Source organism: Ursus arctos, unplaced genomic scaffold, assembly GCF_023065955.2.
Source record: "Ursus arctos isolate Adak ecotype North America unplaced genomic scaffold, UrsArc2.0 scaffold_6, whole genome shotgun sequence".
Classification (NCBI taxonomy): domain Eukaryota; kingdom Metazoa; phylum Chordata; class Mammalia; order Carnivora; family Ursidae; genus Ursus; species Ursus arctos.
Genome location: NW_026623078.1, coordinates 53,942,951 through 53,969,133, shown reverse-complemented (window position 1 = coordinate 53,969,133; position 26,183 = coordinate 53,942,951). Strand labels below are relative to the sequence as shown.

The window sequence follows — 26,183 nt, the reverse complement described above, 5'->3', positions numbered from 1 at the left end:
CTGTCTCTATCTCTGTCAAATAAATAAATAAAATCTTTAAAAAAAAAAAAAAAGAAAAAGAAATGCCCTGGGAGTGCACAGGAAGGGGAGCCCTGCCACAGAAACCTCTTTTAAAAGCTCCTTTGGGATGCTAAATGAAGTCGTCCAGTTCAGAGACTTTTACAACAAATAATGCCTCTTTGGACGATGTCATAAATGATATACACGTCAAAATGAAGGCTTTTATAATTAAAAAATCCTAGGAAGGACACATGTACAATAAGGACAGAACAAATGACTGAAGCTGCACAGTTTCACTACATTTTATTCAGAGTTGGCCCCACTTCCTAATTATTTGAGGGAACTCAAAATCTAGTGTCCCAATGTAAATATCCATCACATATTGAAAAATAATCTTTACATTTGTGCTGCGACCCAACATTGGCACACTTAAATCCTACGCAAGTCAGACACAAACGGTCAACCCTTGATACGGAACAAACACCGGGAAGTAGCACAGCAAGTCAGCTCTGCTCTCCTTTATTAAACTCCCAGCCTGAACTGTCATCTTCCCAAGTTACACACACCACGATACACCTTTGCACAGGTAATTTTATTCTCTCCTGTGGGTGTCAACAGTGCTCAGAGATTGGAATTTGAAACATTCAGAAAGCACATACCTGAATATCATCACATTTTGTTACATCATGATTCAGTAACTATTAAACAGTTATGTCTACTAAATACAGTGAATGAAATGGTATAAACGTTTACCGTTCCCTTGTAAACAAGGCTTCTGTGCACAACAGTAACAAATGGAATTAATGCATACCACAATATCAATGAAGAAAGACCTTCTCTTTAAATAAACTATTCTGTTTATAAATAAACTCTGATTTTTTTAGTACACATTTACAGACCTGATCAATAAAAAGAAGTAAGACATCTATTTTCCTTTAAGAAGAAAATATTGAGATGGACCACTATGGAAGAACTCACTAGGAAAAGTGGTCAGAAGCAAGCGAAGGACAATAGGGAGTTAAAAGTACTGTCACACTGCAACCTATTTCTGTTAGAATACACCAACACAAGGACAGGATTGTCTGGGAAGGAGCTCATTTTTACTTGAATTCCAGCAAGTTGCAATCAATCTTGTAGTACACATAGGGGTAGTATTCCTGTTGACTCAGGTTTAAGCCTGGAATATCCATAGGAGCCTACAGAAAAATCAGACAATTATCCAAATGAGAACTTACAGAAATCAAAGAAACGAAGAAATTAAGTATGACCATTTACCTTCTTAATGAACACCTACTCTCGGGCTAAGTGTATATGTTTACGCTAATTTAATCTGAGTTAGGCATTACTGCTCCCATTTTGCCAATGAGGAAACACAGATTTGGGTAGTAAAGCCAGATTTAAGCACTCACTGACTCCAAAGCCTATATGTGCTTAACCATGATCCTATAAACCTTTTTTATGCATAATGAATAAAATTACTTCTTAAATCTCAGGCTTGGGGTATTCAGTTTATGGGGCACATGGCTCATTAAAATGTTGAACAGAAGTATACCAAGTATGATTTTAATGATATCACTTATTATTTATACATGTTTTAAGAATATACAGGTAGGAGGGGTGCCTAGGTGGCTCAGTCAGTTGGGAGTCTGCCTTTGGCTTGGGTCGTGATCTCAGGGTCCTGGGATCGAGCCCCAAGGTGGCTCCCTGCTCAGTGGGAAGTCTGCTTCTCCTTCTACCTCTGCCCCTCCCCTCCACTCATGCTCTCTCTCCCTCTCTCTCAAATAAATAAATAAAATCTTTAAAAATACATATATACTGGTAGGAAATTATGTATCAAATAGTTGAACCTCATATTTTATTGATAATTACATGAAAATGTAGACAGTAATTTCCTGCATTTTCTTCTATCAAGAAAAACTGACGTTTTGTGGGTTCTAACTAATGCAAATATGAGATACTACCATCCTAAAAAGGAAAAAAATTAACAAGATATTTGAAATTAAAAAACATGAAATAAAAACCCACTACAAGTCTGAACAACAGCAATAGTTTGCTTATACCCTCCTGTTTGAAAGAAGATACACACCAGTTTAGAAAAATGGTAGTTCCCTTTAAAATGCTCCTCTGACTTCACTACTTGTAACAAATACAACTGAATTAACTACTTATTTTCTTCTTTGCTGCAATTTATTAACTTTGTTAAGCAAGTAGTACAGTAGCACGGTTGTTTATTTCTGCAGCTATAAACATCTGATCTATAGCAAGACCATGACTGGCTTAGAAGCAAAAGCACTGCTCTAACTAGTACAAAACAGGGTAAACAACGTAAACTACTTGCTATGTTTAACAAATTAATTGAGAACCTCAAATTAAAAAAAAGACTGAATAAATAATGCAATATTTACAATCCCTTTTCCATTTATCTCCTTCCAATAATCTTTTCTGAAATTTATTCCAGTTCCTACTCTTCCAAAGTACCTAATAAGTACTTACATCAATAATAGCTGCTGCACTGCTGTCTAGATGTTTATACAATTCATATAATACTTCTCTTAGTTTCTTCATTGTTTTCTTATTGGGCTGAAGTAGCATTGCTTGGAAGTTCACTGGCAAGCCATACCTTATCAGGAAGCAAATGTACAGTATATAACACAAGTAAACACATAAAGAGATTTTCTTTTCAAAGCAAATATTCTCATAGTCTTCTTTAATGAGTTAACAGAGAGAGAGTATCTCATTTTAATGACCACCTTTACAAGTTCAACCTCTGGTCCTCACCATCCACTAGAAATCCTTATAATGAGAGTCCACTGTCTACTAGGAATTACTTTTAATTACTCTTCAATTTTTAATCTATGAATACCCTCAGCAATAATATGTACATTTAGGAGACACCTTTGTGATCAGGAACAACATAATTACATCTTGAAAAGTCAATGAAATTTACAAATAGCGAGCAGGGCTACAGATAAGTATTTTGAACTACTTCCAATATGAGCAAAATGTACAGAGGATCACAAGATGTTTGAGATTTTTAAGTATCTCAAAATAATAAACTATTTTAAGTTAATATGAAACAGTGATTTCAAATAAATCATCAGTATAGTGTATACACCAAACTATACGTAAAGTATGTGAAAGACCTTCTTTTAAACAAACGTTAACTAGATATTTTATAATCTACTTTGAACTTAACTACAACAGCAAAGAACCAGGGAGTACAGCAGTATGGATCGCTTTTTCCCTACCTGGCACCAAGGACAAGACTAATATGAATGTATGATACTGACAATCTCTTCCTCGTGGTTGTCCCTTTGGTTTCTCTGCATCAATTTCCTATTACTAGACTGTATGTTATAACAAAGAGGTCTAACGTAAAGGGATCAAGTTTCTCGATTAACTTCTTTACCTTAAAACAGACTCAACAAAAACCCTCAACGCTTTCACATGAATCCACGCAATAAACGCCTCACTGAAATTTACTTTCAGCCACCGTACAAGTGGTCCCTACAAAAAGGAAAAAAAAAATCACCACAAATTTGGTCTTGAAAATGGCAGTTAGAAATAAATAAACCAAATATTTTTAAAAGAGTGACTATCTAGTAAAAATCTACAGGAGAATTAAATCACATCATAATTCATTTAAAAAATGTTTCATTTATCTCATTATCTTGGACACTTCATCTTAAATAAGATTAAAAGGTTAGCCACTACGCTATAACCTGAGAAGGCACCAAATTCATGGAACCTATTCACTACACAGAAAAAGGCATATAAGTAGTTTAAACTGATACACAATATAGATGCGCCCTAGGTTTGAAAACCAAAATATAAAAACCTGAACTTATTATTCGATACATTTGAGACATTTAAAATAGAATTCAACTTAAATCAACTTCTCAGGAACAGGATAAACAGTTATGCAGTAAGTCATTTAATACATATCCCTAGACCTTAATTTTTTCATCTATAAAATCAGGGGTGTTGCTCTAGATCTCTTAAACCTCTTCACATTCGAAATTTTTAGTGATTCTATTATATAGGATAACTTCTCTTTGAACTTAAAATATTCAGTATGATTTCCAGTACTAAATAAAAATACTCCTTTAAACAGATTTTAAATAACTTAATAGCCTTTCAATACGTAAAAGACATACGTGATCAGTTTAGCTAAATTATTTGGAGAACATCATTAGGTTTACTTGATGTACCAACCAATTAATTTAACCAAAAAGGACAAGACAAAGTGAAAATCTTCAGTTAAAGTATCTGTTCTTTAAAAAGGCTCTGGACCTTCATAACAAGTTGGTTTTATTGGGCATTACTTGGTTAGGATTAGTTTTCTCCCAATTTGAGATGATATGGTTTATATAATACTTAGGAATAATTTTAAATGGGATTTGCTTTTATTTTCTCTTGCATTAGAGAGAAATAAATTTTCATTCATCACACCTTCCATTCAAGCTTGTAGTCTTGGCAGCACTGGATTCAGCACTTAAAGGATTCAGCACTTAAAGATGACAAGGAAGTTGACACCATCTTCCTCCCTTGTCACGATTCCATCCCCTTTCCCCATTTTGCCTAGAACATACTAACTCTCCAGTGGTTTAAATAGAAATTGCTTCAGTATTAATACTGCAGCATTAAAAAAATTTGCCTCAAGGAAATGAAAAATCTTTCTGAAAGAACTATTACTTCGTTAAAATAAAACCTCACACTACAGAGGCATTAATAACTGCATTTAAAATTAATTCCTGACATGGATTAAGATGGAGAAATTAATTTTAAGATATGGATTTTAAGATTTAAGTTTGCTTAGAGAAAATTCATTTTGATTAATAGAAAAATAACTAAAATCAAATGTCTTAAAAGTAAAATCAGTTTTCTTCTCTTTTAAATAAAAAGGAAAAAGCAACACTTCTTTTTCTTTTGCTTAACACTGACAATAGTAAATATTAAGGGGCGCCTGGGTGGCTCAGTCGTTAAGCATCTGCCTTCAGCTCAGGGCGTGATCCCAGCATTCTGGGATCGAGCCCCACGTCAAGCTCCTCCGCTGGGAGCCTGCTTCTTCCTCTCCCACTCCCCCTGCTTGTGCTCCCTCTCTCGCTGCCAGTCTCTCTGTCGAATAAATAAATAAAATCTTTAAAAAAAATAGTAAATATTAAGAACACATACAAACTGCTTTTTCTTGTCAGTAGAAAGCCTGTTCATTTCTTCTTTATCTGCTTTCATCTCTTCTTCATTATACTGGAAGTCACGAACGATGAATCTAAATTTGGGGTGGGGGGAAAAACAAAATTGTCAACACTGTGTATATAGGTGATCTAACAAATTTAAAAACAAACAAACAAATAATCTTACTTGTTTTCCCTGGCTTTGTGTCTGAAGTCATCAACTGCCTTCCTAAACAAGGTGACATTACAAAGGTAACTGTCTTGGTCCTCTGAGAGAACACTATGAGGGGAAAAAACAAAAAAGTCCATTTAAAGCTTTGTATTTATCGCTCTCTTTCACACTGAGGGCAGAATTCACAAACAGGAGGAGGAGGAAGAGTAGGGTATGGAGCCCTTCCCAAACCACCTCAAGGCTAACTACCCGAATGGCCTCTGACGCTGAGGACACTGCGCGTTTACGATGTGTTTATTTACAATGCCTTAACAGCCCTATGCCATTTACCTCTTCCTCACCCAACAAAATCCACAACATTTACTCAAGTGAAACATCCAAACTCCAAGAACCATGCTTTTCCATCTACCCAGTGCCAGGCTGGCTGAGGCAAAACCAGTAGCTAGTTTCTTCCAGAGTCTCCCTACTTCCCTGCTAATAAGCACCTTCTTCTCTTCTGGAAACCGAATTCTCTCTACCTCTGTCCAGCCCAGCCCAGCCCACTGAGGCCTGACTCACCCTCTCTGCACTGCCAATACCTCCTACCTCAGATCTTTCCTTCCCACTGCCCCCAACACCCTAACTCAAAAACAGACAAATGCAATGGTCTAGCTATCCTCTGACAAAACACACTTTTATGCACCTCAGGGCTTCCTCCTAGGCTCTAGAAGATCCTAGCGAGGTCAGAACTTCTATCCAGTCATGGGTCTCATGGACATCACTGGAAAGACGTTTCCGGACACAACTGTAAGGAAATTTTAACTGTCGTATAAATTTCTAATGCCCTGGGGAAAAGCTGTTTGGAAAGGCAGACTGTACGGTTCATGTACGCTGTGATTCTCACTTGGCTTTCAAAAGTTACCTATAGCTACTTATGTAGAGAATCCCAGATGCAGAGTCGACGAAGCTATACACCGAATTGTTCAACAGTGATGTTGTTGGGACAGGAGCATCACTTAATGGTGTGTGGAGGGGTCTCCTTTCCCTTCTATCTTCTAAGTATTAGGGTTTTTTGTTTGTTTAGTTTTTATTTACAATGTGGTACTTCTGAAATTGGGAAAAATAATGTTTTACAAACCTGAGGGAGTGCTTGTGGAATTCAAAGATACTTTACTAAATATGGGGGAGAAAAAAAAAGCAAGTTTAGTTTTTCCAAGAAGTCTAAGAACTGCCTGGTCAGCAGTTAATTCAGGTAAATTCAGGAGACAACAACAATACTTAATGGCAGAACAGCTGTAGGACTGAAGCCACCCTGGCTCTTGGTCTACCTCTCCAGCAGTAGGACCAGCAGAGGCCTCTGGGAGGACTGACCACTGTCATCACCAACACAGAGAGAAACTCAGCTAATTCGGATTTAGAACATTTAAACTTCCTTTTCAAAGTTGCCCTCTCAGGGCACCTGTGTGGCTCGGTCAGTAGCACGTGTGACTCTTCATCTCTAGGTTGTGAGTTCGGGCCGCACACTGGGTGTGGAGATTACTTAAAAATAAAATTTTTTTAAATAAGAATTAGGGCTCCTGGGTGCCTCAGTCAGTTAAATGTCTGCCTTCAGCTCAGGTCATGACCCTAAGGTCCTAGAATCGAGTCCCACGTCAGGCTCCCTGCTCAGTGGGGAGTCTGCTTCTCCCTCTTCCTCTGCCTGCCACTCCCCCTACTTGTGAGCTCTCTCTCTCTCTCGCTGACTCACTTTCTCTCAAATAAATAAAATCTTTAAAAAAAAAACTTAAAAATTAAAAAATAAATAAATAAATAAGAGGTGCTCTCTCAAAACTATTACCCTTAATTCTTGCTCCTGGTGCCTATCAAATCCAAGGCAAGGCAGCTACCAAGTGCACAGAACTCAATAGAAAATGTTTAATGATCTTCAGATCTCCCAGGCTTAACTCTGTAAAATGCACACTGCCATCAAACAAATCCAAATCCAACCTGACAGGCTAGTGCAGACCCCGAACAATATTCCTCCACTGTCAAAGTTATCTTTTAAATTCACACAGTATTTGGCCGTTTTAAAGCATTCGATGTTTGCCACAGCTCTGTGACAATGAGCCGGGTGTCTATTACGCAGGCGCCTCTATCATGCAGAGACCCAAGGCACAGCAAAGTTGTCTGGCTTTATTCAAAATCCTTATGGTGAAGGAAGACAAGATAAAAAGTCAGTCTTATTTTATGACTAAATCCTGCTGTGCTACCTTATTAAGAAAAAATAAACAGAAACCATTTGCTTTTCCTTCCTATCCCCAGGAAAGGTATTTCTTAAAATATTATAAAAAACAAACCACGAGTCCTTGGGATAATGGACTTTCAATCATTTAACATGTACCGAGCCTCTACAAAGGTGCCCACCTCTCGCTACATATTAGGAATAAAACTAAGACAACGTGGTCTGCTGACCTCAAGGCATGGTCTAATCAAGGAAACAGAGAGAAACAAGTAATACAATACAGAACTGCAAATGTTATAATAGAAGATATATGTGATATATTGGGGCAAAAAGGGAATTAATAACTTTATCTCAGGAGGCATTAAAGAGTTTCACAAAAGCAGTGATGCTAAGTGGAAGTCTGAAAGACAGGCAAAGCAGAGAACATGCCAGTAGAGCCCCACAGGCAAATGCACACAGGTGTGGAACAGCATGGCACATGTGGGGCTCTGCCAGAAATAAGCATAGCTGGAACACAGAGTACAGGGGTGGGCGTGTGTGCACACACGTGTGCCAATAATAGATTGGTACACCACAAAAATGAAAATGGCAGCAATGCAGGAGACTGATGAGAGGAAGAAAAGAGTAGAGATAAAAGAGACCAGCTAATGGCAATTACAACAGTCCAGGCAAGAGACGGGAATTTAAACTGAAGCAGAGGCTGTAGCTACGGGACTTGGCGAGGCGGGGCGGGGGGGGGGGGTGTTAAAGTCAGTTGAACCATATGAAGTTGTTGGTATCTGACCATTTTTGACCTACAAAATAGCAATTTCATATGAGTCAACCAAATGCTACTGCAGGTAGAAATAACACAGCTGTTAGATTGGGTCCTGGGAGGGTGGGTGGTGAGGGAGAGGTAAGAGTTCAAAATGACTGACTACCACAGTCTGGTTTGGTAACTAGGCAGATATTGCTGCCACACACTATAAGGGAGGTGGGCGACTAGGCTGAGATTGGGGAGATGATGTCCTATTGGTAGCTACCTGTGGCGCAGACATGTGCAGTGCCCAGGAGAACCCAGGTGTGGGAGTCTGAAACTATGGGGAGAGCCAGGCCACAGATGGGAGATTTCGGAGTCCCAGCACTGTAGGCAGAGGTCAGAGCCCTGGGTGTGGTTGAAAAGGTGCTGACAGAAGATAGGCTGTCCTGGTAAGACAGAAGAGCCCAAGACTAGACTCGCCAATACTCAGAGCTACCAGATTCTCTCCGGCTAGCTCAGGCAATTCAGGCGTAGAAGCCAGCAGGCTGCATTACAGATTAATTCGGGGAGGGAGTTTGCAGGAGGTCACAGGGGCCAGAGATGATGGTGCAGGCAAGACAACAGCTAAAGTGATGACTCGAGAGTTCAGGCTCAGCAGGAGGGGAAGCATGACTGGAGGAAATCAACAATGTCAGAGCAAAGGGGTGGGGACTAGAGATGTGGACAAGGTCAAAGAGCAGGTTCTGGGACAGTAGAAAAGATGAAAAGGAGGCTCTGGTTTAAGAACTGGATTACAGATTTAAGATTCCAGAAGTAAAGCCTTTCTAGAAGTTGAGGGTAAGGCAAGAGACTACAAAACTCAAGTGGAGGACGCCTGGGTGGCTCAGTGGGTGAAGCGTCTGTCTTTGGCTCAGGTCATGATCCCAGGGTCCTGGGATCGAGTCCCACACATCAGGCTCCTTGCTAGGCAGGGAGCCTGCTTCTCCCTCTGCCTGCTGCTCCTCCTGCTTGTGCGCTCTCTGACAAATAAATAAATAAAATCTTCTTAAAAATAATAAACAACAAAAAAACTCAAGTGGAGGTGATGGTTTGTGAGCTGCAGGGATTGGGGAGATGAGAAGCCAGAAGCTGGGGGGTTTATCAAACAAAGCCAAAACCAGCAGCGACCTTAAGTGACATATGAGACCAAGGCAGAGAAACAAAATGAAAGCCAAAAGGAGAGGAAAGAGTTAAGAAAGTGCCATCTTCTCATGATTAAACAAGGACTTGGACTGTGCCTGAAAGGGAGCTTAGTTTAGCTTAACCCAGGCGGCACAAGTTCTACTAGGTTCAAATAAATGACCCAAATGCACCCCTCCGTTTAGTGCTACTATTTATTACCTAGTAGGAGCAGCACCATCCTCACACAGGCATAACCAGGCCTGAAGGAAACGCAACGTTCTCCAGACACTTCACGGCATTTTCAGTCACCCATGTGAGTATCCGTGCTCCTGGAGCCCACTACCTCGGCCTGCTGCTCCCGATTTCTTAGCTTGGTCCTAAAACTCAGACCTGCCATCTTCTCTGTCCCCTAAATAATCTGCCTGTGTCACTGCCAAGGCATCTCTCCTGCTTTTCTTCATAAAAGTTATCTTTGCAATCCCAGCTCCAAAACACAGGGGAAACTTTTCTCTGCACAATGGCTAGAACAGTTCTCCCTGGCTTTCGGAGCTGGGTTCCTCTAGCTCCCTGACCAAAACCCTCTGTGAAGCACCAATGCGTTTGTGGTGCTGCTTCCAAGAACACAGAAAAGGCAAAAGTTAACTAGTGATCGGACCTGGTCAGACTACCTTCACAAGGAAAAGTAGACAAAAAGAAAAGTGGTAATTCTGAGTACAAGTGAAAAACACCTCTTTCTGAACAGTTTTTCCAACGAGAAGTAGAACAGCCGCCCAGCCCCCGCTTCTCTGGCCGTAACTGTGCATGGCATTTACACTCATCCCTGCACTTACCCACACAACAATGGTGGGAGTTCAAATTCTCCAATGATTTTAAGACTTAAGTAGAATATTTTACAAATAGCTGGATTCTAAGCATTTTTTCAGTAAAGTTATTTCCTTCCGGTTTGAAGACAGTATTTTTCAATTCATTCTTCACCTCACAATTTCACTTTCATCTTCACTGCTCCTAAGAGTCAGGACTCAAGTGCCAAAAAGTATTACTACTTACAAATGACTTAAAAATGAAGCACTTAGAACAATTACTAGCACACAGCAGCTACTCAAAAATGTTAAGTTATTATGATACGCTAAAATTCCAGCATCAAGTCACAGAGATCTTTCCTGAACAGTGGCCAAAATTCCAAACTAACCCACCACAGCCTGTCTGCCCCACATGAATGAACCATCCTGTCACGGGGCTGGTTGAGCTGCTGCTGTTCTTGTGAACGAAATTTAAATAGCTACGCTTTCATGTCAGTGGTTCTAAACGTCTTTTGAACGAGAAGCAGGTAGAACACAGGTTTTCACTGACTGGTGGTCAGGGAGCACTCACTCATCATTCAGAAGACAGGTGTTGTCTATGCTGAACTCTTACTGCTTGGCATTTTTTTCCTTTAAGCTACTAGAGTAATGTTCAAGAGATGTAAATCTCTGAAGTAATATTTTTAAAGTCCTTCTTTCGAAAGAGTGAATCTGAAACTTATCTACACACCACTCCCCTGGACCTTGGGTCTGGCATATGTACTAGCTGTGAGGACATGTGTGTACACTGCGTCTCTGGTCTCCTCCCCCCCCGCCTCTCAGACATAAAGCCAACCTCTACCGCTTTAATGTCCTACAGAGTACAAAGGTATAAGAAGTTGTTATTTGTCAGGATAAACACCTTCACTGGGAAACTAATATGAAGACTAAGGCTGTCCTTAGTCTTCAGTTTACCATGTGAAGGGCTGGTATGAATTGAAGGTATTCCCCAAAATGGGGAAAAAAAAAATTCGTGATGAGCAGAGGTTTGCGGTTTAGTTCTCAAAAAAACCAACATTTGTGAAACTATCATAATCATATTACCTTATATTTTGTATATCTTATCAAGCCTTGAAACAGCCTCATAATGTGTACTGGGAAGGTACTATGCTCATTTTACAGACAAAGAAAAATGAGGCCCAGAGAAGGTAAAAGACTTACCCCAGGTCACACAGCAAGTTGGTAGCAGAACCAGCAACAGAACTCAAATCCCTGGGCCCAGCACTCTTTCCATTATACTAAGCTACCTCCCATATGACACAATGAAACTGGAAAAGAAAATATTGCATGGGCCTAACCTTACTAATACCACTTCTTCACTATCTGCTATACCTTTCTCACCACATGTTGCCACCTCTTGAGGCATAGCATACAAAAGAATCCTTGGGGGGTACATATACACTGTATTTAATATTTTCTCAAGAACATCTCATGTGGAATCGCAGAATACAGGAAAAAATAACATGGTAGTGTCAACAGTACAAGACCTAACATTAAAAAACCTGACTTTCAGTCCTAATTTTGTCACTGGACACTAAAACAGTCAATGCAGCCAAATGCCTTAGGCAGCTATTTAATTCTTCTGTATTTTTGCTTCTTTATCCACAAGAATAACTGCTCCAACTATTTCAAAGAATTGTCATAAATACCAAATTAGACAAAGTATATCAATCCATAAATTTAAAAACACTTAATACAAGTTTTTTATAATGGAAAATATAGATTAGGTAGAATCTATGCTCACTGGAAAATGAGATCACGTGGTACTCTAGTCTAGCAGCCGTTTTGGTACACTTACTTTCCAAGAGAAATGAAGAATTACAGACACACAGTAGGTATACAATAAATACTGAACGAAGAATTTTCAGAAGGTGGCACAGCATGGCAGAAAAAGTACCACACTAGTGACCTGGGTTCCAATTCTAGCCCTGCCATTAATGAGATATGTGATTCTGGGCAAACCACTTCACCCCTGTGGTCTCAAACTTCTCCATCTACAAACATGAGGCAGTCGATCAGACTGTACAAAGTCCCTCCCAGGTCTATAACTGTGATTACTAGAGTTAACGTAACTTACTTATATGATGAAAAAGATGGTTCTGAAACCGTAAATTTACCACAAAGAAAAGATAAAGCTATTTCCTAACCCAACATCCCAACTATAAAAAGGAATTCTAGGAAAGAAATGGGTTTTACAAAGACTACTACTTACTTGCTAGACCTTGGAACTACCATTTCAGCTAGTGTTTCATACTGCTTAATCCAGTCGTTATGGTTTAACCTGCAGAAAAGGTACAGTAAATAGTGGAAAAGAAAAACAAGTCTTACCTCCTGCCATATCCAGAGAGAGAAAAAAAATATGGGACAAACAGGAAGTTCAACTAAAGTATACTTCAAATCTATGTAACCAAAAAAAAAAAAATTTCAAGTTTCCTACTGAGAATGAGTTTCAAACACAGTAAGTGGTGAGGCAGGAAATACAGTTCACCACTCTTATATCCACTAACTATTGCAAAAGAGGCACACCCCAGAACTAAGTTTGGAAAGGAAGTAAAGCGAAGTACAGATTCTAAATGACTTTCAAACTTCAGAGTTAATATGCATTACCTTATTAAAAATAAATTAACTTAAAAGGCCACACTGGAAATCTCTATCATGTCTATTCACTGGCTGTTTATGAAAGGCTGAATCAAACTGTATTTACTGAAAGCACAGCATACCAGGAAGCATTGAGTAAATTAAGTGACAGCAAACCATGCTGCACAGAACGTTGTGCAACAACCCTCTCTAGAGACCAACGGTTTGGGGCGTGTGCAGAAAGACAGTTATGTTTCCAATTTAATGAACTGCAGTATTTGTAGGCCAGATAGTGAACAATTCAACACATAAGGTACCCTAGGTCCCATAATGTACAAAAAACTAAAAATTTCTGATCTTAAACAGAAATTTTCAATAAAGATTAAGACGAATCTTTTATCTGGGCAAAGGTTATTTTTCTACCTATAAGACACAGATACACAGAAATTTATTATAAATAATCAGTGCTCTAGTATTCTGCAGTAAGGGGAGAAAAACAGAAGTCATATAATATTGTGGCCATGGTAAATTCAAGGCAGGTGCTCTCCCACCCTTTCCAGGACATACCACTTTCCAATATTCCCAGTTCCTTAACCAGACAGAAATGGAGAGCACAGCAAAGGAAGAATTCGTGCAATGATACTATGAAGAATCCCCAAATCTCCCACCTCAGTTTGGATCCTCCAAAGATTCCCTGATGGCGAGACTTCAGTGCAAGTCAGAAGTGAAACCACTAACAGTGTCTCTCTCCCATACACATGCGTGCATGTGCACAGAATTACTAATCCTTCCTATGAGTATCGAAAAGGTTTCATTTTACCAAGATTAACTATGATCGAATGTTACTTAACACAGAAGACCTAATCTGAAGAAGATTTCAAAGGGTTCTCTAATCCAGCAAACTAGGCCCAGAACCTATGCCTGTTTTCGTAAACAAAGTTTTACTGAAACACAGCCACACCCATTCACAGTATGGCTGCTTTCAGCTACAACCACAAAGTTGACATGGCAGAGTTGAGTAGTTTTAAGGGACCCTTGGGCTTGCAAAATGTAAAATATTGACTATATGGCCCTTTAAAGAAAAATTTGCTAACCCCTGACCTAAACCAGCCTTTGCTTTTTAAAGGGTTTAATTCATCCTAACCAATCATAAAGACTTTCCAGAAAAATACAAAGAGCTTCCTACTTTGAAAAATCTAAATTCTGTATTTTTAAAAAAATCTAATAATTTAGCATTATTTAATTTTTAAATAAGCCCACTCTACTAAGCTGCTAAAGTTGATTTGGAATCGCAATTTATAACTGATGTCTCCATTACCAGATTATAAACTCAATTCTACTACGTGTGCCACATGAGTACATGTTGGTTCACAGAATGAAGGACAACGTAATAGTTCCTTCACAATTGGGTTCTATGGAACACTTCAAATTACAATATCAGATACTAACATTTTTCTTACAATAACAAGTAAAAAAACTTTTGTAATTAAAAGACATACTTGGGAACTACAACCAGTAATGTGACGAGATACTCTGAATCAAGTACAAAGTCATCCTTCTTCACAATTTCTGCTAAACTTCTAGTTAGCAAACTTCCTCTGAGGAATAAGAAAAAAATAATCAGGCTGATAATGCCTCCATAACACAAGTAAAGAAAGAGCAGGCTAATTATATTCACATATATATACATCTCGAGAAACAGATTAATCTTAACATTTTTACTTTTGTAAGAAGTCAAATTTAGCTATTTCTCGCCCCCACTATTAAAGAAATGTCAATATTTATCAAAATTTGCCTCCTGTACCTCCCTTTGTGTTTGCTTTAATTATTATAACTCAGCTCTTCTCTTGATTACAGATATAATACCTTGACTGGGCAAGTGTTATTCATTATATGTCAATTAAAGTCTATTTCATCATAATTACAACATTATATCATCTAAAGACAACCTTTGATTTTCCTCCCTCTCCCTGGTATCATCTGATACTAGGCAATTTTGGTTGGTTAACCCAATAATCAACTCTTTCAAATCGGTCTTCATTTGGTCTCCCAGTACATTTCATAATGCAAATGACTTGCCCTGTTTGTATCACTGATGGTATCCAACCAATTTTCCCTCTGGAATATGAACACATAACTTGAATAGTTAAATGCTTAAAGCTACACTTGCAGGAGTCATAGTGCAATGAGATCAAGAAAACAAACATGTACTATTTTTTTTAAATCTAACATGTAAAAAAGCTAAAACAGAAAAGCAGATAAATTACATTGTAAAAGGATTCTTCAATAGAATTCTTTTAAGCAGCATGTAATTGCTATGCAATTAAACTATGATTTGATTTAAAACAATTTTAGACAATTTTTCAGTAAAACCTCAAACGCATAAAGGGATAAACTAAACAAGTACAATAAATCAGCCTCGCATCTGTTTTGACTAGCCTGAATTAATAAACTTTTCTCCATGAAGTAAACACCGTTTTGATTACAGAAATGGCATAAACTGGAATTCGCTAAACCCCAACAATAGCTCGTTCAGTGTATGCTAGAGTGCTTCCCCAATCCTTAATATTCACATATACTTGATACACTTACGCATTCTTCCGTTCCAAATTCTGAAGATTTCCTTTCAAGTTATTATATGCGGATGCTCTAGATTTCAGGTCATTGTCAATTTGAGTCACTCCCTTTAAAAATGAAAAAGAAAAATAGGCAAGATTTTCCTAAATCTGCCTCTACTAACACAAATAAAGTAGCTGTACTTGAACATTTACTTTTAAAAACACCATCACTGGTTGCCAATGTTAAGAACTATTATTTTAAAAGCACAACTTTAAAAGGTCATTTTAAAAAATAATCTACTTCATTTTTAATAACCCTAGTAATTTCCATATGAATCTTTTCTACTAAAGATAATGTTTTAGTCCACATGTACTTTAATTACCATTATGATATTACTTAAACCACGTAAATGGAATCTATCCCACTGGGTACAGAGATTATTGATTAAAAGGCTTTAATTTCAGAAGGCCAAAGGATTAATTTCCAAAAGGAATAAACTACACAGTTTTGTTGTTCACAACACCACTATTCTTACACAAAATACTTTTGTGATTAAATTACAATTGTGGATGAATATATTTATAAATGTTACAGAAGCTGATTTAAAAAAAGGCCTAAAACTACTAACAATTTAGGAAGAAAATACAAATCAGCAGATTCAGCATCTGAAGAACTAGTTTTGACTCATATCTACCATTATTAGCTATCTGGCACCAGGGTAAGTCAATTCACCTCTATGAACCTGTTTCCTCATCTACACTAGTATCAGAAGATGATGATTAGATCCTTGATAAGAATCAAAAGAAAATAAGGCTCAGTCATAGTGAGAGCACCATTTTATATAATCAAATTACTCGTTTTCATTAAATTATAATGATGAATTCAGTTTTAAAATCCTTAACAATCTACTCATTTATATTTAACTATAGAGCACATTGTTCAAATGAAGTCATTGGGAGCCAGGAAAAAGTCTATCCAAGTAATTTAAACCATACTTTTCATCCTAGCCAGATCATAACAATGTTGTCTACCTGCCCTGTGTATAGTTTCAGGTATGACTTTTACATTTTCTCTCAGGTTCAAGGATACAATATAAAGGAACTCTTAACTTGGTGAGCTCATGGATGAGCTTCGCAGGATCTGTGTACTCTCTGAAACTGTACATAAAATCATGTGTACATGAATACTAGCATTTTTTTGGGGTAGAGGATCGATACTGAATGTCAGAAGGCATCAGAGAACCCCTAAAGTTTAATGTCTGAATCAGTACTACACGTAACCATGCTACACTAATCACTGTCATCTACCTGAATGACTACTAAATCTTTAACAGATTCCAATTTCCTGTTCTACATAATCTCAGTTACCCTTAAATTTGTATAAATAATAAATATAGAATTTTAAAGTTTACTTTCTTACTTAAACACCACTGATACAATATTTAAGTTAACCACTTAAGTAAGTAAATACAACTTGGATAATGTACGCAGCAAAGTGTTATATTTCAACATCTTTCTTTTCGGGCAAAGTTGCACTAAGGGTACTTTCCGTTTCTATCCAATCACATATCATTTAAAGTTGCTTTGTCAAAACCTAAAGAGCATTTCCCAGCTAAAAACTTATAAAATAAATAAAACCACTATAAATGTGTCCTACCTGTGTCATTTTTTTATCTTACCTTGGCGATTATTTCAGAAATATTTTTCAGGGACTGCTTGATTGGATACTTAGCCATGTCCCACTGAAACCTTGTTATATAAGTAACCAAGTCAACTGAAATAAGGAAATAAGTTAATTACTTTTTTTTTTTTTTTTTTTTTTGCTGAGAAGCAACAGAATGTTTATAGTTTCCTACACAGTAATAACTTTTAATGCTGAAACTTGCACTGAGAAAATCAGTAAAGATGTCACCATTGCTGGAGAGTCCTGATTTTAAAAATGTGGAACTATTATTAAGTAACACGGAATAATCAACATTTTTACCTTGTAATCTGACTGGATCTCTTCTCCTTACTCAAAAATTTATATTTTTACATATACACATATATATGGGTATGTGTGTGTGTATATATAGATATATATCCATACACATATATATTAAAATGCTAATTTGATGACTTAAAAAATGGGATATGCACATACCCATCATATGCCTCATATGTAGGAGAAAGAGACACAAGATTAAGAAACTACTTCAGGGGCGCCTGGGTGGCACAGCAGTTAAGCGTCTGCCTTCGGCTCAGGGCGTGATCCCGGCGTTATGGGATCAAGCCTCACATCAGGCTCCTCTGCTATGAGCCTGCTTCTTCCTCTCCCACTCCCCCTGCTTGTGTTCCCTCTCTCGCTGGCTGTCTCTATCTCTGTCGAATAAATAAATAAAATCTTAAAAAAAAAAAAAAAAGAAACTACTTCAAACTGTCTCCTCAATAAGTAGAATTTGACAAAAGTATATTCTTTGCCAACTTAAACTGAAAATAAATCTATTAAAACCAGGTGATAATTGTTTCTAGGAGTGTATACTTCAACTATCTTCAAAACACAGACCCTTTCACATTCAAATGAAAAGAATAAACAATGCAGAGTCAAAGAGACACTCAACAACTATTCCCTGTTTTCATAGCTAAGTCATTCACCTTATGTTAAGTCAATATCAAATCCTGAAATATTAGCTTACCTCCATTGGCCAACAGATTCTCCTGAACTTTATCTTTACTATCCTCCAACACATCAGCCATGTACTGAGCCACTTTCTTAACCACCCTTGGGAGGGGAAAAAAAATTAACAATAATTTTCAGGAAAAAGTCCTAAATTCCATGCTATACAATGAACGCAGTACATACACACATGAATTTGACCATATACGTTCCCATCATACCTATCTGTATAATATAGAACAATGGGTCACAACTTCTATAAATAAGGTTTTAAGAATAAAAGGGACCAAGATTTTGTTATATGCAAAGCTCAACTGAGTAACTGTAGAGTTTTAAAGAGACTACATGCAATATGTTTATTAAGTCTGGAAAGAAGGTAATGGGAAACTAGTGAGAAACATACATTATATGACAAAAATGGGCCAATGAATCTGACTGCAAGGACCAACAACAAAGGACGGAGGCTGGGAGCTAGCATTCACCACATACGCTTTCACTTAGGACAAAAGAGATCTGACAGGCAACAGAATACAAGCAACAGTAATGGTGAAGAATGAGGTCCGTCTTATTTATTCATTAACTATTTATTGAGCATCTACTATGTGCAAGGAACAATGCTAAAGAGAAACCATAGTGCCATAACTACTGAGGCACCTAGGTATCACCTTGTCAATCCCTTCATTTTATGTAAGTAAAGACGCCAAGGTATAAAGAGAGTAAGTGACTTAATCACAAAAAGTCACAATACCACAAAACCAGCTAATGGCAAAGCTGAGACTAGAAACATGGTGTCTGGACTTTGGTGTTCTTTCTCCAGTTCTATGTCTGCCTCTGGGCCCTGGGTGGGATACAAAAGTATAGAACACAAAAAAACAAAAACAAAAACAAAACACTAGTTTAAAATCGCTTAAAATCGAAATGGAGAGATACCAGAAGACACAAATGACTAAATACAAAGTAATCTATGGTTAAGTGCCAGCTGAGAATACCAGGTTACAGAGAGAGAAGCGCAAAGGAAAAAGGGATCACTTCTAGCCACTGTAATCAAAAAAGCATAATGACTCATGAGCAAGGCAATGAAGGACAGGAATGGTTCTGAAAGGATGATTACAGGGGAAGAAAGTACATTCCTGCTGCAGGGCATCCCTGAGTCAACATCAGGAGGGGCAGAAAAGCAAGGGCATTCAGAGGATGAAGAGGGATCCAGACTGCCCAAGTGCTGTGCTGAGAAGGGGCGGTTAGACTAGGAAGGTAGCCTGGAGCCAGCTGGCCAGGTGGATAGCCTCTGATGTCAGACTTTAGAGAGAAGTGTATGTAACATGGTCAAAACAGGGCTTTGGACTATTAATCTGAGGATCATATGCTCAACGGCAGGGAGGGTAAATGGGTAGACAAATTAAGAAACTCCTGCAAGGGGTGCCTCGGTGGCTTAGTAGAGCTCTGACTCTTGGTTTCGGTTGAGCTCATGATCTCATGGGTCCTGGGGACCAGTCTGGCTCCGTGCTCAGTGGGGAGTCTGCTTGAGATTCTTTCCCTCTGCCCCTCCCCTAACTCACAAGCATGCATCACGCTCTTGTGATCTAATAAAGAAATAAATCTTAAAGAAAAAGAAATTTCTGCAACATGAACCAATAAGGGTCAGAAAAAATCCTATGCTAAATGACCTCAAACCTAATACAGTAGAACTGTAGAAAAAATTATGTAAGCTGCTGTCTTCAACACATTTAACTTGCGATTTGTACATACACTTGGCTGTATCTCCAAAATTCACTTATCCCTTCAAAGGAGACAAGCCGTTATTCTCGTGCAATTTCACAAGCATCTTATAAACAGAACCATTTGCTACGAAAATGCAAAAATGTCCATATGTTTACCACAGAAATAGTTCAGAGTGTAGAATTGCCTAGTGTCAAATTTTTAAACTGAGTGTGTAATTCAGAACTTCCCAATCTCCCTGTGCATCTCTACAAGAGTATCTATGTCAAAGTACACATGGTCACCTTAAAAACTGCTCTGATGATTAGATTACTTGATAAGTAAAAACTGTAATTTACTCCACATATCACAGTGTTCAGACTTTAAAAACTGGAACACTTAAGTCATTAAGCTACCATCTGTCAATTCTACCAAGGTCTAACAACTTCAGGATTCTTAAATTCCTCATATGTTTCAGAAAAACTGACAAAGACAAGATTGCATAACAGTGCAGAAAAGAACAGAGGACAAACTGCACAGGTAACTTTTAATTCCACAACCAAATGAACTACATTTAATCCAAATACTTCCCAGATTCCTTCCCTAAAAAATGCGAGCAAACCTTACGCTATAATTCAGGACATCCCAAAGACCTACAGAGCCACTGAGGTGATTAATAAGGATCCGAGTAATTACATTCTCAGGCATCTCCCTTCCTCATGTCTCCAGTTGTCACGACCTGAAACTGTAATGAGGGGATGGGACTGTAGGGAAGATACTCACCTTAGGGATGGCAACTACAAAGAGTTTCCTCAAACTTTTTCTCAATTAAAAATGTGTCATCAAGAAACCAAGAGATGTTCATACCATAGTGCTCTGAGAATATCATCAATAATTATTTTCACATCTGCCCTATAATGAATACATGGAATTACTATCCGTAAAGTACTTTGTTACTTTTTCTTTCATCCTTTCACTCATTCTTATTGCCAAGTGCCTCGTCTTACTTAAAACTTTTAATATCTCTTGCTTAATCTACTATAAACCTGTCTCCTAAGTGGCTTTTTTGCCTCCTATATTAAAGACCATCAGTACATCTTTAGGTCTATTTACTTCCTATACACTGACATGTTAAAAGGTCTCTGCAACATCAGCCTCTATTACCCAGAGACATTGCATTATGGTGGTTCCATCAATAAAGAAAAGCTTAATAGCATACATAGGACACCCTTCCAAACAGACTTCAAGAAGTTCCCTTTGAGCTTCAATCAAATACACATTTCTAAGATTCTCCAAAATTCTGTATCTTACAAAATTGTACCTATTTACCCAAACCCTAAGTACTTAAATGCTCTGTATTCCAAGAATCAAAGGGATTGTAGACTGGTTCTGCCAATTAATCAAAATGCAAAAAGTGATCAAGGATCCCAGATCCATCTTCAGCTGAAATACAAAGCAAGTAAGTATCAGGAGTGACTGAAACTATAGTTTAGAAAAACTCTTTTACTATAACTGAATTTTAAAAACAAGAGCATCACTATCTTCAAATAAATGGCATAACATTTTATATTCATGAATCAAAGACTTAAAATTGTTAGGATGGCAATACTCCCCAAACTAACCTACAGATTCAACACAATCCCCATCAAAATTCCAGCTGACTTCTTTCCAGAAATTTGACACGATCCTAAAATTCATATGAAAATGAAAGGAATAAGAATAGCCAAGACAACCTTGAAAAAGAAAGACAAAGAGAATTCACACTTTCTGATTTCAAAACTTACACTATAAAGCTACAATAATAAGATAATGTGGTGCTGGCTTAAAGATAGAAATAGGATTAGAAAGAAATATAAAACAAAACTGAAAGCTCAGAAATAAACCCTCACATTTATGTTCATCAATTGGTTTTCAGCAAGGGTGGCAGGACAACTCAATGGAGAAAAAACAGTCTTTTCAACAAATGGTGCTATGAAAACTGGATACCCATCGCAAAAAAATTAATTTGAGACTCCTACCTCACATCATATACAAAAATTAACTCAAAAAGGATGTAAGACCTGGGGCGCCTGGGTGGCTCAGTCAGTTAAGTGTCCAACTGTTGATTTTGGCTCAGATCATGATCTCAAATTTGTGGGACTGAGCCCTGCGTCAGGCTCCACGCTCAGCACAGAGTCTGCTTGAGATTCTCTCTCTCCCCCTGCTCGCATCCACTCACTCACACTCTAAATAAATAAAATCTTAAAAAAAAAAAAAAGGATGTAAGACCTAATGTAAAAGCTAAAACTATAAAACTCATGGAAGAAAACATAGCTATAAAACTGTGTCACTTTGAATTAGGCAATGGTTTCTCAGACATATCAAAAACACAAGCAACGAAAAATAGATACATTGGACATTAAAATTAGACATTTTATGATTCAGGAGCACCTAGCTGGTTCAGCTGGTGGAGCAGTGACTCTTGATCTTGAGGTTGTGAGTTTGAGCCCCACATTGGGTATAGAGATTAAAAATAAAATCTTTTTTTAAAAAATTGGGGGGGGCACCTGGGTGGCTCAATCAATTAAGCATCCAACCTTGATTTTGGATCAGGTCATGATCTCAGGGTCTGAGATGGAGCCCCGCAGCAGGCTCAGTGCTCAGCAGGGAGTCTGCTTGAGATCCTATCCCTCGCCCTCTCCGTTTGTCCTTCCCCCTGCTTGCATGCATGCACTCTCTCTCTCCCTCTAAAATGAGTAAATAAATCTTTAAAAAAAAAAAAAACTGTGCCTAAAAGGACACTATCAAGAAAGTGAAGACAACCCACAGAATGAAAGAAAATATGTGCAACTCACATCTAATAAGTGACTTGTCCCTAGAATATATAAAGAACTCTTACAATTCAGTAATAAAAAGTCAAATAAGACAGTTAAAAAATGGGAAAAGGACCCCACAGACATTTCCCAAAAGAAGAAACACAAATGGCCAGTGTAAATGCATGAAAAGATGCTCAACACATCACTAGTCACTAGGGAAATGCAAAGTGAAAATGCAATGAAATACTACTTCATATCCACTAGAATGGCTATAATAAAAAAGATGAATAGTAACAAGTCTGTCAATAATGCAGAGAAATTAGAACCTCTATACACTGTTAGTGGGACTATAAAATGGTGCAGCCACTTTGGAAAACAGTTTGGCAGTTCCTCAAAATGTCAAAAGTAGAGCTACCAAATGACCTAGTAACCCCACTCCTAGGTACATATCCAAGAGAAATGAAACATAGGAATATACAAAAATTTGTACACAAATATTCATACCAGCATTATTCTTATTAGCCAAAAACTGGAAAAAAATAACCTAAATGTCTACCAACTGGTAACTGGATTAATAAAATACGGTGTTTCTGTACAACAGAATATTCTTTGGTAGTAAAAAGAAATGAAACATCAATCCATGCTATGACGTGGATACACCTTGAAACATTATGCCAAGGAAAAGAAGCCAGTCCCAAGAGACCACATTTTGTATGATTCCATTTATATGAAATGTCCAGAATAAGCAAACCTTATACATATGTCAGAAAACAGATTAGTGGGCAGGGAGTAAAGGGGACAAGGAACAGGAGGTTTGTGATGGTGGTAGTGGGAAAGTGATGAAAATGTACTGTAACTGATTGTGGTGATGGCTGTACAACTCTGTGACTATACTAAAAATCACTGTACACTTTAAATCGGTGAATTATATGGTAAATTATATCTCAATAAAAATATTAAAGACAGTCCATTTTCATACTTCACACAGGTGTATTTTATTGTATATAAATTGGACCTTTATAAAGGTGATTTACAAAAGAAAAAAAGTCATTATTTTCTAAAAACCATTCCAATAAGCAGAATATACATGTGATAATAACCCCAATGTCCAGGTAGCCTCATTTTGCTCTAGTCTATGCATATAAGTACATTACCCTTCTACAAATGCATCCAGTTTAGCCAGTTCATCCGACAAACCAACCAAGACATCCAGTGTGCCAACCTAGAAGGGAAATAGACCATTTTACTACCTAAGTTTCATTCCCCCCCCCTTTTTTTTACACGGTGATACAACATCTTGATTTGAAGGGCCCACAAATCTTAAGTTTTCCACATTTTATTTCATAATGTGCAAGTGTGGTTAAAAAATGTTTGTCAGACATTTCAAAGGCATTTATATGTATAAGATAATCCTCTAATTCATGGGTAGAACCACTATCTAAGATGTGCAGATTCCACGACGGCAGGCCTATGCCTCTGCCTGTACTGTCCAGTGACGGGTGGATCATCTGAAGTCAGGTTTACAACAGCAGCTCTGAAGTAGGGGTCCATGACTATCAGTGTCTCAAAGGAATTTGTAACTTCCAAAATATTAAGAACCAGCGATTTTATTTTTTTTTTAAGATTTTATTTATTTGACAGAGATAGAGACAGCCAGCGAGAGAGGGAACACAAGCAAGGGGAGTGGGAGAGGAAGAAGCAGGCTCCCAGAGGAGGAGCCTGATGTGGGGCTCGATCCCAGAACGCCAGGATCACGCCCTTAGCCAAGGCAGACGCCCAACAACTGAGCCACACAGGCGCCCCAAGAACCAGCAATTTTAAGTATGTCTTAAATGAATGCCTGCTAAGTTAACAGCAAAATAAAATAAAAATATGATTTTTTCCATTCAGTAAAATTACTGACAGTCTGCTTCCCTTTGAGGCTGCTAGGTTATGGGTGTTCAATAAATGTTAAATAAATTAGCTACATTAAATAACGAGGCAAGATTTGCCAACTATGATTAAAGAGGTAAAATGGTAAAACAGTTACAACATTACTGAACACTGGATGAATTTAATTAACAAAAAATTAGGTTCAGTGTGAAATTTAATATATATTACTAAGATTTTTCACTTCTGAAGATATTTGTGAATGAAGTATGTCAAATATTTTCATAAGATTTCTCATTACAATTTAAATTATAATTTAGAAAAGCACAAAAGTTTAAAAAAATGTTATCTCACTTTGGTAGTTTACTTTTAAAATCTCAATTTCCTCATTATTTAAAATCTGAACATCAGAGAGAACAAGATAAGTTTTCAATTATGCCAACGGCTAGAAATGAGCGCTTTTTTTGAAGGAACCCAGATATCTCTTTTTTCTAAAGGTAAGCAGAGACACCTGTCCTCTTCATGATGAACTCATATTTTGATGAACTATTTTGTGCCATGCAGTTTTACCTTTAAGTCAGGAATGTTAAACTTTGAAGCAATAGCAAGATTATTGTTCTTCGTAGTTGCCGCGTGCAATTTCTCCCAAGTTTGCTGACATGTTTTCTCCCCAGGAGCAGATATAAGCCAGAACTCAGTCATATTTGTTACCAAGTATTTTTTCCAAAATCAAGAGTGACTCTGAAAGGTAAAAAAAAAAAAAACCAAAACAAACAAAAAATATTTTTAATACCATTTGTTCCTAAAGTATTTGAGTCACAGGATGAGATAAATATTAACCTGCTTCAAAAATAATCCAACAATGGCAGGTGATCCAAGAAAAGTCAAATTTACTTACCAGAAGTAAATCCACATAAATGGTAAAAGGGGATTTATTTATGATACGAGGAAAAAAAATGACAAAAAGACCTAACACATGAAGTATCTAATTTTTTTAAATTACAAAACATCTAAAATGGGAATTATTCAAAGAAGTGAGACTACTTAAAATACCAGCTACCAACAGTTTCATTTCACAAAAAAAGTAGAAGAGTCACAAATGCATAGGTTTATCTTAAACTTTTAAAACATAAAACCCAAATAGGAAATTTAAAAACATGCATAACTTTTACCTTTGAGAAGGAATTGAACCAGTGCATTTGAACAGTAGCCACTAAATAAATTTGTCACATCTGGCTTAGCAACCCCTACAAAGTTAGCCAAATCGGTCGTTAACTTTAATCCATATTCAACCTAAAGGAACCTCCTCAAATCACTGGCATATACTTAGTTGCCATCAAACATTTATAAATTTGCAAAAAAATCTTGCCAATTGGCCTTACACGTAAAAATATGATAGGGGGGGTTGATACAACACCACTGGATCTGAGTGAGAGGCTGTGGATCCCCTTTCCATTAAGACACAACCAACCCCTGGGTGCCTGGGTGGCTCAGTTGGTTTGCCTTCGGCTCAGGTCATGATCTCAGGGTCCTGGGATTGAGTCCCACATTGGGCTTCCTGCTCATTAGAGAGGGCCTGCTTCTCCCTCTCCCTCTGCCTGCCGCTCCCCCTGCTTGCACTATCTCAAATAAATAAAATCTTAAAAAAAAAAAAAAAAAAGACACAACCAACCCTCTTCTACAACCTCCCTCCCTCTCACATGGAAAAATAAAAGTCTAGAGCCAATCTATTCAGAATCTAAGTAGGT

At 37.6% G+C, this 26,183-nt stretch overlaps 1 protein-coding gene across 2 annotated transcripts in view; it reads right to left on the bottom strand.

The window, feature by feature from the left end:
* Positions 1 to 278: 278 nt before the first annotated feature.
* The window catches only part of ATP6V1C1 (ATPase H+ transporting V1 subunit C1), a 42,405-nt gene continuing 16,500 nt past the window's right edge, over positions 279 to 26,183 (bottom strand). For both annotated transcript variants that reach the window (XM_026495600.4, XM_044382660.3), the window contains 12 exons: positions 25,006 to 25,176; positions 23,721 to 23,788; positions 18,096 to 18,181; positions 17,100 to 17,194; positions 15,455 to 15,546; positions 14,362 to 14,460; positions 12,498 to 12,566; positions 5,362 to 5,454; positions 5,176 to 5,269; positions 3,410 to 3,507; positions 2,494 to 2,620; positions 279 to 1,196 (listed from right to left, as the gene is read on the bottom strand). In XM_026495600.4, coding sequence (XP_026351385.1) covers positions 1,101 to 1,196; positions 2,494 to 2,620; positions 3,410 to 3,507; positions 5,176 to 5,269; positions 5,362 to 5,454; positions 12,498 to 12,566; positions 14,362 to 14,460; positions 15,455 to 15,546; positions 17,100 to 17,194; positions 18,096 to 18,181; positions 23,721 to 23,788; positions 25,006 to 25,137 — 1,149 coding nt within the window. In that variant the 5' untranslated portion in view covers positions 25,138 to 25,176 and the 3' untranslated portion in view covers positions 279 to 1,100. The remainder of the gene's footprint in view (positions 1,197 to 2,493; positions 2,621 to 3,409; positions 3,508 to 5,175; positions 5,270 to 5,361; positions 5,455 to 12,497; positions 12,567 to 14,361; positions 14,461 to 15,454; positions 15,547 to 17,099; positions 17,195 to 18,095; positions 18,182 to 23,720; positions 23,789 to 25,005; positions 25,177 to 26,183) is intronic.